This window comes from Bombina bombina, chromosome 4 (genome assembly GCF_027579735.1).
Source record: "Bombina bombina isolate aBomBom1 chromosome 4, aBomBom1.pri, whole genome shotgun sequence".
In the NCBI taxonomy this organism is placed as follows: Eukaryota; Metazoa; Chordata; class Amphibia; order Anura; family Bombinatoridae; genus Bombina; species Bombina bombina.
This window is the reverse complement of record NC_069502.1, coordinates 771,601,068-771,614,428: the sequence shown is the minus strand read 5'-3', so window position 1 is coordinate 771,614,428 and position 13,361 is coordinate 771,601,068. Positions and strand designations below refer to the sequence as shown.

Sequence of the window (13,361 nt, the reverse complement as noted above, 5' to 3'; positions counted from 1 at the left end):
AGAACGGCACACCGGGTCTATCCCACTCCTTAGTAACAATTTCAGTTAATCTCTTAGGTATAGGAAAAACGTCAGTACTCGCCGGTACCGCAAAGTATTTATCCAACCTACACATTTTCTCTGGTATTGCAATGGTGTTACAATCATTGAGAGCTGCTAAGACCTCCCCTAGTAATGCACGGAGGTTCTCCAATTTAAATTTAAAATTTGAAATATCTGAATCCAATCTGTTTGGATCAGAACCGTCACCCACAGAATGAAGCTCTCCGTCCTCATGCTCTGCAAGCTGTGACGCAGTATCAGACATGGCCCTAGTATTGTCAGCGCACTCTGTTCTCACCCCAGAGTGATCACGCTTGCCTCTTAGTTCTGGTAATTTAGACAAAACTTCAGTCATAACAGTAGCCATATCATGTAATGTTATCTGTAATGGCCGCCCAGATGTATTAGGCGCCATAATATCACGCACCTCCCGGGCGGGAGATGCAGGTACTGCCGCGTGAGGCGAGTTAGTCGGCATAACTCTCCCCTCGCAGTTTGGTGAAATTTGTTCACATTGTACAGATTGACTTTTATTTAAAGTAGCATCAATACAGTTAGTACATAAATTTCTATTGGGCTCCACCTTGGCATTGGAACAAATGACACAGATATCATTCTCTGAGTCAGACATGTTTAACACACTAGCAATAACTTGCAACCTGGTTATAATCTTTTTTAACAAAAACGTACTGTGCCTCAAAGAGGTACTTAAACGATTAAATGACAGTTGAGATAATGAACTGAAACAGTTATAGCATCAAGTTTAAAATAACACAACTTTTAGCAAAGGTTTGTTCCCATTAGTAAATAACTAAATTTGACATAAAAAATTATAGAGTAACGTTTTTATTCACAGTCAATAAAAATTCTCACAGCTCTGCTGAGAGAATGTACCTCCCTTCAAAGAAGTTTGAAGACCCCTGAGATCTGTCAGTGAACCGGATCATGCAGGAAATATAATAGTAGCTGACTGGAATTTTTTGATGCGTAGCAAAAGAGCGCCAAAAACGGCCCCTCCCTCTCACACACAGCAGTGAGGAGAAACGAAACTGTCACAATTTAAAGCAGACAACTGCCAAGTGGAAAATAATGCCCAAACATTTATTTACTCAGTACCTCAGCAATGTAAACGATTCTACATTCCAGCAAAAACGTTTAACATGACAATATTTATTAAAAGGATTAGTGACCTTTAACAGAGTAGTTCCGGTGAAAAACCATTCCCAGAATACTGAAGTGTATACATACATGTCATTATAACGGTATAGCAGGATTTTTTCATCAATTCCATTCAGAAAATAAAAACTGCTACATACCTCAATGCAGATTCATCTGCCCGCTGTCCCCTGATCTGAAGCCTTTACCTCCCTCAGATGGCCGAGAACAGCAATATGATCTTAACTACTCCGGTTAAAATCATAGTAAAAAACTCTGGTAGATTCTTCTTCAAACTCTGCCAGAGAAGTAATAACACGCTCCGGTGCTATTGTAAAATAACAAACTTTTGATTGAAGTCATAAAAACTAAGTATAATCACCATAGTCCTCTCACACATCCTATCTAGTCGTTGGGTGCAAGAGAATGACTGGGACTGACGTAGAGGGGAGGAGCTATATCAGCTCTGCTGGGTGAATCCTCTTGCATTTCCTGTTGGGGAGGAGTTATATCCCAGAAGTAATGATGACCCGTGGACTGATCGCACATAACAGAAGAAATAAACGTTTTTTATCACAGTCAGTCACAATCTCACAGCTCTGCTGTGAGTGATTACCTCCCTCAAATTGACTTTTGAAGACCCCTGAGCTCTGTAGGGACGAACCGGATCATGCAGGGAAGATAAGAGACTTCTGACTGAATTTTCTGATGCGTAGCAAAAGCGCCAAAATAGGCCCCTCCCCCTCACACCCAACAGTGAGGGAGATCAGTAAACTGTCTTAAATTAAATAAAACGATTGCCAAGTGGAAAAAACAGTGCCCAAAACAATTTTTCACCCAGTACCTCAGATAATTAAACGATTTAACATGCCAGCAAAAACGTTTAACATCAAATAAATGAAATGTCATTAGAAAGCCTGTTGCTAGTCACTGCAAATTAGGCTAAAGTCTTATGCATACAGTATTATCCCAGTGAAGTGCCATTCCCCAGAATACTGAAGTGTAAATATACATACATGACAGCCTGATACCAGTTGCTACTACTGCATTTAAGGCTGAGCTTACATTATATCGGTATGGCAGAATTTTCTCAGTCAATTCCATTGTCAGAAAATAATATGCTGCTACATACCTCTTTGCAGGTTAACCTGCCCGCTGTCCCCTGATCTGAAGTTTACCTCACTCCTCAGATGGCCGAGAACAGCAATATGATCTTAACTACGCCGGCTAAAATCATACAAAAAACTCAGGTACATTCTTCTTCAAATTCTACCAGAGAAGGAACAACACACTCCGGTGCTGTTATAAAATAACAAAATTTTGATTGAAGGTATAAAACTAAGTATAATCACCACAGTCCTCTCACACATCCTATCTATTAGTTGGGTGCAAGAGAATGACTGGGTGTGACGTAGAGGGGAGGAGCTATATAGCAGCTCTGCTGGGTGATCCTCTTGCACTTCCTGTTGGGGAGGAGTTAATATCCCAGAAGTAATGATGACCCGTGGACTGACCACACTTAACAGGAGAAAACCAATATCATAGTATACTGTCCCTTTAACCTTGAGATGCTGCTTAAATGTATGTGTTTGTTAAGGCTTCCAGGGAGATACGTTGTTTTTTTAGTCAGTGCAAGGGTTGCTGCGCCTGCAATTTGTGGCGAGATGAGAATGGAGTAGATTTTCTGAATTCTGCGTGCGTAAGTCCTTACGCTGTATATTGGATACCAAATTGTGCGTCTGTTCTATGTTAGTCTATGGTTAAAAAAAATAGGGCGAAAAATACGAGCGTAACTTGTAAACTACGCCGTATATGTAATACCAAAATCGCGTAAAATCTGGCGTCACCGGTTTTTGCGAGCGACGCTCTATATGTAATGGAGGCCCATATTGTTTATCCCACAAGTGCATTTAGAATTGCAGATGAATGTTGATCACAATATGGGTTAATGGAATTTGTGTGTATGTTTTACAGTTGGATAGTAGTGTTTATGATAAGTGTTAAACAATACAAATACCTTTTGTATATAGGCATGAGGGGTATAAGGGCTTGTTTAATCTAGGGGCACAACTACCGGTGCAGCCGGAACCACTCTAACGGGGCACATGGGCTGGGAGGGGCCCACACAGGGTTTTTTTTAGGGGCAGATGTACTGGCCATTTGCCCAGACGCCAAGGCTCTATCAGGGGCGGTGTGTGTTGGACTGTCAGCTCTTACCTAAGAACAGTGGCAGCAGCACTAAGTCGAATAGGAGTCTGGCAGTAAAACTTCATGGGCACGCTAAACTGGAGGTACTGTGTGCTGCCGGAACCTGGGGCCAGCTAGGTGATATTGGGTTATACAATAGTGCTGAATATAGATTTAATGAATGTAGACCATATATTTATATATAAATCTAAAATGGTGTCTGGACATTTCATAGTGTATTGCACATGTGCAAGTATTCCAAGTCGGACAGTTTTGCAACTTTATCAGGTGTGAAATTCCTAGTAATGCTCAAGGTGCATTAACAGGAGGTGCCTTTTAGCCATTGTACATTAGCAGTAATTACCTATCAGCCAATAAGCATCAAAAGGAGGTACCTATCAACCAATGTGCATTAGCAGGAAGTACCTATCAAAATTGCTGTGGTCAATAGGAGGCCTCCTCTATTCCAGTGTTTGAAGTGATTCAAGTGGTTTCTTGCCTCAAACAAACAAAATAAGAAAAATATGGTGCAATAAAATTTGGTTAAAAAGAGATATTATCTTCACATTAGTAGTCCCACCAAGGGGTTATTTACATTTTCTTGAGCCCACCAGGCTCTAGGTACAGACGCACACTGCCAGGTAACCAGTATATACCAATCGCAAACAGCTGCTTCAGGTAAAGAATACTTTATTAAAATACATAAAATCATTTAAAAGCCACAAATATATACGTCAACGTGTACAGTCGCTCGGGTGTCAAACCACTAGCAGAGCTTTAAGTGGGAGAGATAAGGATATCAACCAAGGTAAAATAAAAAAAAAACAGAATTTATGCTTACCTGATAAATTACTTTCTCCAACGGTGTGTCCGGTCCACGGCGTCATCCTTACTTGTGGGATATTCTCTTCCCCAACAGGAAATGGCAAAGAGCCCAGCAAAGCTGGTCATATGATCCCTCCTAGGCTCCGCCTACCCCAGTCATTCGACCGACGTACAGGAGGAAATATGCATAGGAGAAACCATATGATACCGTGGTGACTGTAGTTAGAGAAAATAATTCATCAGACCTGATTAAAAAAACCAGGGCGGGCCGTGGACCGGACACACCGTTGGAGAAAGTAATTTATCAGGTAAGCATAAATTCTGTTTTCTCCAACATAGGTGTGTCCGGTCCACGGCGTCATCCTTACTTGTGGGAACCAATACCAAAGCTTTAGGACACGGATGAAGGGAGGGAGCAAATCAGGTCACCTAAATGGAAGGCACCACGGCTTGCAAAACCATTCTCCCAAAAATAGCCTCTGAAGAAGCAAAAGTATCAAATTTGTAAAATTTGGCAAAAGTGTGCAGTGAAGACCAAGTCGCTGCCTTACATATCTGGTCAACAGAATCCTCGTTCTTGAAGGCCCATGTGGAAGCCACAGCCCTAGTGGAGTGAGCTGTGATTCTGTCAGGAGGCTGCCGTCCGGCAGTCTCATAAGCCAAACGGATAATGCTTTTAAGCCAAAAAGAAAGAGAGGTAGAAGTTGCTTTTTGACCTCCCCTTTTACCAGAATAAACAACAAACAAAGAAGAAGTTTGTCTGAAATCTTTAGTGGCCTCTAAATAGAATTTTAGAGCACGGAAAACGTCCAAATTGTGTAACAAACGTTCCTTCTTTGAAACTGGATTCGGGCACAAAGAAGGTACAACTATCTCCTGGTTAAAATTCTTGTTGGAAACAACTTTCGGAAGAAAACCAGGCTTAGTACGCAAAACCACCTTATCTGCATGGAACACCAGATAGGGCGGAGAACACTGCAGAGCAGATAACTCAGAAACTCTTCTAGCAGAAGAAATTGCAACCAAAAACAAAACTTTCCAAGATAATAACTTAATATCTACGGAATGTAAGGGTTCAAACGGAACCCCTTGAAGAACTGAAAGAACTAGATTAAGACTCCAGGGAGGAGTCAAAGGTCTGTAAACAGGCTTGATTCTAACCAGAGCCTGAACAAACGCTTGAACGTCTGGCACAGCTGCCAGCCTCTTGTGAAGTAAAACAGATAACGCAGAAATCTGCCCCTTCAGAGAACTTGCAGATAATCCCTTCTCCAAACCCTCTTGAAGAAAGGATAAAATCCTAGGGATTTTTATCTTGTTCCATGGGAATCCATTAGATTCACACCAATAGATATATTTTTTCCATATCTTATGGTAAATTTTTCTAGTTACAGGCTTTCTAGCCTGAATCAGAGTATCTATTACAGAATCTGAAAACCCACGCTTTGATAAAATCAAGCGTTCAATCTCCAAGCAGTCAGTTGGAGAGAAACCAGATTCGGATGTTCGAATGGACCTTGAATAAGAAGGTCCTGTCTCAAAGGTAGCTTCCATGGTGGAGCCGATGACATATTCACCAGGTCTGCATACCAAGTCCTGCGTGGCCACGCAGGAGCTATCAAGATCACCGAAGCCCTCTCCTGGTTGATCCTGGCTACCAGCCTGGGAATGAGAGGAAACGGTGGGAAAACATAAGCTAGGTTGAAGGTCCAAGGTGCTACTAGTGCATCTACTAGAGTCGCCTTGGGATCCCTGGATCTGGACCCGTAACAAGGAACCTTGAAGTTCTGACGAGACGCCATCAGATCCATGTCTGGAATGCCCCATAATTGAGTTATTTGGGCAAAGATTTCCGGGTGGAGTTCCCACTCCCCCGGATGGAATGTCTGACGACTCAGAAAATCCGCTTCCCAATTTTCCACCCCTGGGATGTGGATTGCAGACAAGTGGCAGGAGTGAATTATCCGCCCATTGAATTATCTTGGTCACTTCCTCCATCGCCAGGGAACTCCTTGTTCCCCCCTGATGGTTGATATATGCAACTGTCGTCATGTTGTCTGATTGAAACCTTATGAATTTGGCCTTTGCTAGATGAGGCCAAGCTTTGAGAGCATTGAATATCGCTCTTAGTTCCAGAATGTTTATCGGGAGAAGAGATTCTTCCCGAGACCATAGACCCTGAGCTTTCAGGGGTTCCCAGACCGCGCCCCAGCCCACCAGACTGGCGTCGGTCGTGACAATGACCCACTCTGGTCTGCGGAAGCTCATTCCCTGTGACAGATTGTCCGGGGTCAGCCACCAACGGAGTGAATCTCTGGTCCTTTGATCTACTTGAATCGTCGGAGACAAGTCTGTATAATCCCCATTCCACTGTCTGAGCATGCACAGTTGTAATGGTCTTAGATGAATTCGTGCAAAAGGAACTATGTCCATTGCTGCAACCATCAATCCTATTACTTCCATGCACTGCGCTATGGAAGGACGAAGAACAGAATGAAGAACTTGACAAGAGCTTAGAAGTTTTGATTTTCTGACCTCTGTCAGAAAAATTCTCATTTCTAAGGAGTCTATTATTGTTCCCAAGAAGGGAACTCTTGTCGACGGGGAAAGAGAGCTTTTTTCTATGTTTACTTTCCATCCGTGAGATCTGAGAAAGGCTAGGACGATGTCCGTATGAGCCTTTGCTTTTGACAGAGACGACGCTTGAATCAGGATGTCGTCCAAGTACGGTACTACTGCAATGCCCCTTGGTCTTAGAACCGCTAGAAGGGACCCTAGTACCTTTGTGAAAATTCTCGGAGCAGTGGCTAATCCGAAAGGAAGTGCCACAAACTGGTAATGCTTGTCCAGAAAAGCGAACCTTAGGAACTGATGATGTTCCTTGTGGATAGGAATATGGAGGTACGCATCCTTTAAATCTACCGTGGTCATAAATTGACCTTCCTGGATGGTAGGAAGGATCGTTCGAATGGTTTCCATTTTGAATGATGGAACCCTGAGAAATTTGTTTAGGATCTTGAGATCTAGAATTGGTCTGAACGTTCCCTCTTTTTTGGGAACTATGAACAGGTTGGAGTAAAACCCCATCCCTTGTTCTCTTATTGGAACTGGATGAATTACTCCCATCCTTAACAGGTCTTCTACACAATGTAAGAATGCCTGTCTTTTTATTTGGTTTGAAGATAATTGAGACCTGTGGAACCTTCCCCTTGGGGGTAGTTCCTTGAATTCCAGGAGATAACCTTGAGAAACTATTTCTAGTGCCCAAGGATCCTGAACATCTCTTGCCCAGGCCTGAGCAAAGAGAGAAAGTCTGCCCCCCACCAGATCCGGTCCCGTATCGGGGGCCATCCCTTCATGCTGTTTTGGTAGCAGTGGCGGGCTTCTTGGCCTGCTTACCCTTGTTCCAGCCTTGCATCGGTCTCCAGGCTGGTTTGGGTTGAGAAGTATTACCCTCTTGCTTAGAGGATGTAGAAGTAGAGGCTGGTCCGTTTCTGCGAAAGGGACGAAAATTAGGCTTATTTCTAGCCTTAAAAGACCTATCCTGAGGAAGGGCGTGGCCCTTTCCTCCGGTGATGTCTGAAATAATCTCTTTCAAATCAGGACCAAACAGTGTTTTGCCCTTGAAAGGGATGTTAAGCAATTTTGTCTTGGAAGACACATCCGCTGACCAAGACTTTAGCCAGAGCGCTCTGCGCGCCACGATAGCAAACCCTGAATTTTTCGCCGCTAATCTCGCTAATTGCAAAGCGGCATCTAGAATAAAAGAGTTAGCCAATTTAAGTGCATGAACTCTGTCCATAATCTCCTCATATGAAGATTCCTTATCGAGCGACTTTTCTAGTTCTTCGAACCAGAAACACGCTGCCGTAGTGACAGGAACAATGCATGAAATTGGTTGAAGAAGGTAACCTTGCTGAACAAACATTCTTTTAAGCAAACCCTCTAATTTTTTATCCATAGGATCTTTAAAAGCACAACTATCTTCTATGGGAATAGTAGTGCGTTTGTTTAGAGTAGAGACCGCCCCCTCGACCTTAGGGACTGTCTGCCATAAGTCCTTTCTGGGGTCGACTATAGGAAATAATTTCTTAAATATAGGGGGAGGCACAAAAGGTATGCCGGGCCTTTCCCATTCCTTGTTTACTATGTCCGCCACCCGCTTGGGTATAGGAAAAACATCGGGGGGCACCGGAACCTCTAGGAACTTGTCCATCTTACATAATTTCTCTGGAATGACCAAATTGTCACAATCATCCAGAGTAGATAATACCTCCTTAAGCAGTGCGCGGAGATGTTCTAATTTAAATTTAAATGTTACAACATCAGGTTCAGCTTGTTGAGAAATTTTCCCTGAATCTGAAATTTCTCCCTCAGACAAAACCTCCCTCCTGGCCCCTTCAGATTGGTGTGAGGGTATGTCAGAAGCGTTATCATCAGCGTCCTCTTGCTCTTCAGTGTTTAAAACAGAGCAATCGCGCTTTCTTTGATAAGTAGGCATTTTAGATAAAATATTTTTAATAGAATTATCCATAACAGCCGTTAATTGTTGCATAGTAATAAGTATTGGCGCACTAGATGTACTAGGGGCCTCTTGTGTGGGCAAAACTACATTTAAACACCAAAAAACTCTTAGCCATCTCCGTGGAGATGTTGCCTGTGCAACGGCAAAGAGAATGACTGGGGTAGGCGGAGCCTAGGAGGGATCATATGACCAGCTTTGCTGGGCTCTTTGCCATTTCCTGTTGGGGAAGAGAATATCCCACAAGTAAGGATGACGCCGTGGACCGGACACACCTATGTTGGAGAAAATATATTTAAACTGCTTTAATTGGACAGAACTTTTTTCAGAACAGTGTACTTTCAAGCTTTAATGACTGCACTATTACAGATATGATGTCACAACCCCTCTGAAAAGAGGTAAAATGTAAGAATATTTCCAAGGATAATCTTCTTCTAGCATTCCCAACTGTTATTATAATACCTTCAAAGAGACTTTCTGGGACAGGGAGCTGAGGAGAACCTGTGGGCAGTGTCCCACCAGTCTTCTATGGGTATAACTGCATTAGGATGGACAAGGGTAATGGTTGTGCCATGGGTACGACTAGTCATGCGATGGACAGGGTTGGGTGGAGACGGCCATGTCATGATTGGTGGCAGGCAGTTCCTAAAAACTGGGATATTTGCCCTAATGGGGAAGCTATGGTAGGGGCAGTCCCACAGTATCAGTGATATATGTATTTTGCATAGGTAATATGGTCTTGTTAAAGGGATACTAAACCCAAATTTTGTCTTTCATGATTCAGGTACAGTATGCAATTTTAAGCAACTTTCTAATTCACTCCTATTATCAATTTTTCCTCGTTCACATGCTATCATGATTTTAAAAAGCTAGACTGTAAGCTTAAGAGCCGTCCCATTTTTGGTTCAGCACCTGGGTAGCGTTTGCTGATTGGTGGCTAAATGTAGCAAACCAATCAGCAAGTGCTAACCAGGTGCTGAAGCGAAAATGGGCCGGCTCCTAACCTTACATTACTGCTATTTCAAATAAAGACAATGAGAAAAAATAAAAATTTGTTCATAGGAGAAAATGAGAAAGTTGCTTAAAATTGCATGCTCTATCTGAATCATGAAATAAAAAATTTGGGTTTAGTATCCCTTTAACATGTGAAAACTTTTAAACAATTACATGTTTCAATTTCAATCCACTTTTTAAGAGCATGTTTTAGATCATTGTTTCTCAACCGCAGTCCTCAAGTACCTCCAAAAGGCCAGGTTTTCATTATACCTGAACTAGAGCACAGGTGAAATAATCAGCTGATGGGTGAGAGTAGGTTAGTGACCATGGTTACTGATCAGTTGATTAATTCACCTGTACACTGGTTCAGCTATAATGAAAACCTGGCCTGTTGGGGGTACTTGAGGACCAAGGTTGAAAAACACTTAAGATAATATTGTGTGCAGAACTTCCATTTTAAAGTATTGTATGCAGCTCTGGTGATTTTTGGCTTCATTTTCTAAGCCATTACAATTCAGTAAATTATTCCTTTTTTTCTTTCTAAATTTAAAAGAATATAGCAGCAACAATTCTGTTTACTACTGTCCTTTTTATATAGTATGATTATAAAATAAATGTCATAGCCAAAACCATAAATATCAGCAAAAGTATTGAAACATGTAACCTTACCTTCAATGTCAAACATAATGTCCTTTAGGTATGATGGTATCTGCATCTCAATATCATTCACTTTTCTTTGCAAGATAGTACACAGCTGTTGATTTGTGCAAACCTAAAACACAGCATGTATTATTCTTTAGCGCTTATCAAACACTTTATGCAAATTAAATAAAAAATTTTTTTTAAAAAATCAGACAATATTATAAATACTGCATGTGCTTGGTACAAAATCACATAAGAATAGATACAAAGATTTAAAAACAATTTTTAAGGCTCAACTAAAAAGAAAAGCTGTAGCAATGTCCTAGTTATAAAAAAAAAAATCACCAGGTCTATATAAAGTACCAGTAAATACAGCAGATTTGCAAAATCAATAAATGCATGATAAAAAGACAATGCAATAGAACATAGGGTTCCATTTAGGAAGCAGCGGCTGCTGCTTCGGAGTCCCATTGTTTCAGGCTAATCTGAAATGGAAGTTAAGAAGCAGCCGTCATAAGACCACTGCTCCTTAACTTGTCCGCAACCTTTTCGGCGGCATATCAAAATCATCCCGATCCAATACAATTGGGATGATTGACAGCCCCTGCTAGCGGTTGATTGGCCACCAGGAAGCAGGGGACAGCATTGCAAAAGCATTCCACTAGAAATGCTTGTGCAATGGTAAATGCCGACAGTGTATGACAATTTTTATAAGTTATGTCCATTTCCACTCCTCCTGTATCATGTGACAGCCACCAGCCAATCACAAATATGTATATTCTGTGAGTTCTTGCACATGCTCAGTCGGAGCTGTTGACTCAAAATGTATAACTATAATAAGACACACACAAATATAATAAGACACACACAAATATAATAAGACACACACAAATATAATAAGACACACAAATGTGAACATTTTGTTTTTGGAAGTAAATTGGAAATTTGTTTAAAATCGCATGCTCTATGTGACTATTTAGACTTGAGTGTCCCTTTATCGTTGAAGATGGTCTAATTATTTCTATCAGAACAGGCTATTTTTAATTTTTTAATGCTTTCATCCATTATAGTTACTGGATTTAGTACTGAGATAGAAAATATATATAAAATGACAAGACAGGCAGTTAATATGTTGTAATAACTGTCATGAAATAAATATATTTCAGCAACAATTGGAAACAAGATGTTTAAAGACATTTTACCTTGAACTAAGTATTTTTTTATTGTAACAGTAAAGATTTAGGCCCCTATTTATCAAATGTCTTGCGGACCTGATCCGACAGAGCGGATCAGGTCCGCAAGACATCGCTGAATACGGAGAGCAATACGCTCTCCGTATTCAGCATTGCACCAGCAGCTCACAAGAGCTGCTGGTGCAACGCCGCCCCCTGCAGACTCGCGGCCAATGGGTCGCCAGCAGGGGGGTGTCAATCAACCCGATCGTACTCGATCGGGTTGATTTCCGGCGATGTCTGTCCGCCTGCTCAAAGCAGGCGGACAGGGTTATGGAGCAGCGGTCTTTGTGACCGCTGCTTCATAACTGCTGTTTCTGGCGAGTCTGAAGACTCGCCAGAAACACGAGCCGTCAAGCTCCTCTCGGAGCTTGATAGATAGGCCCCATGTAGTTGCTAACTATAGCTAATAGGACACAATTAATCATAACATTTTAAAATTATCATACTCAATTTTGAGAACTAAGATTCATGAAAAGGGAGCAAAATAAACAAAGAAATGATTTACTATTCATAAAAAAAAAAACATTTTAAATAAAAATATCAATGTAATTACTGTCCCTTTAAGCTGAATGCTCCACCTTGTTACATTAAAGAGACATGAAACCCACATTTTTTATTTCATGATTCAGAATACAATTTTAAACAACTTTCCAATTTACTTCTATTATCAAATTTGCTTAATTCTTTAGGTATCCTTTGCTGAAGAAATAGTAATGCACTTAGGGATCCATTCACACAAGGCATCTATGTGCAGCCACCAATCATCAGCTACAGAGCCTATTTAGATATGCTTTTCAACAAAGGATATAAAAAGAGTTAAGCAAATTAGGTAATAGAAATACATTGGAAAGGTGTTTAAAATTGTATGGTGGTTCTAAATCATGAAAAAAACCATAATTTATGCTTACCTGATAAATTTATTTCTCTAGTAGTGTGTTCAGTCCACGGGTCATCCATTACTTATGGGATATATTCTCCTTCCCAACAGGAAGTTGCAAGAGGATCACCCAAGCAGAGCTGCTATATAGCTCCTCCCCTCACATGTCATATCCAGTCATTCGACCGAAACAAGACAAGAAAGGAGAAACTATTAGGGTGCAGTGGTGACTGGAGTTTTAATTAAAATTTAGAACTGCCTCAAAAAAAGACAGGGCGGGCCGTGGACTGACTACACTACAAGAGAAATAAATTTATCAGGTAAGCATAAAACATAATTTATGCTTACCTGATAAATTCCTTTCTTCTGTTGTGTGATCAGTCCACGGGTCATCATTACTTCGGGGATATAACTCCTCCCCAACAGGAAATGCAAGAGGATTCACCCAGCAGAGCTGCATATAGCTCCTCCCCTCTACGTCACTCCCAGTCATTCGACCAAGAATCAACGAGAAAGGAGAAACCAAGGGTGAAGTGGTGACTGGAGTATAATTTAAAAGATATTTACCTGCCTTAAAAAACAGGGCGGGCCGTGGACTGATCACACAACAGAAGAAAGGAATTTATCAGGTAAGCATAAATTATGTTTTCTTCTGTTATGTGTGATCAGTCCACGGGTCATCATTACTTCTGGGATACCAATACCAAAGCAAAAGTACACGGATGACGGGAGGGATAGGCAGGCTCATTATACAGAAGGAACCACTGCCTGAAGAACCTTTCTCCCAAAAATAGCCTCCGAAGAAGCAAAAGTGTCAAAATTGTAAAATTTGGAAAAAGTATGAAGCGAAGACCAAGTTGCAGCCTTGCAAATCTGTTCA

At 41.3% G+C, this 13,361-nt stretch overlaps 1 protein-coding gene across 1 annotated transcript in view; it reads right to left on the bottom strand.

Annotated features, from left to right (window-relative positions):
* The window catches only part of DISC1 (DISC1 scaffold protein), an 831,610-nt gene that overhangs the window by 486,284 nt on the left and 331,965 nt on the right, over positions 1-13,361 (bottom strand). The window contains exon 8 of the mRNA XM_053712267.1: positions 10,397-10,499. Coding sequence (XP_053568242.1) covers positions 10,397-10,499 — 103 coding nt within the window. The remainder of the gene's footprint in view (positions 1-10,396; positions 10,500-13,361) is intronic.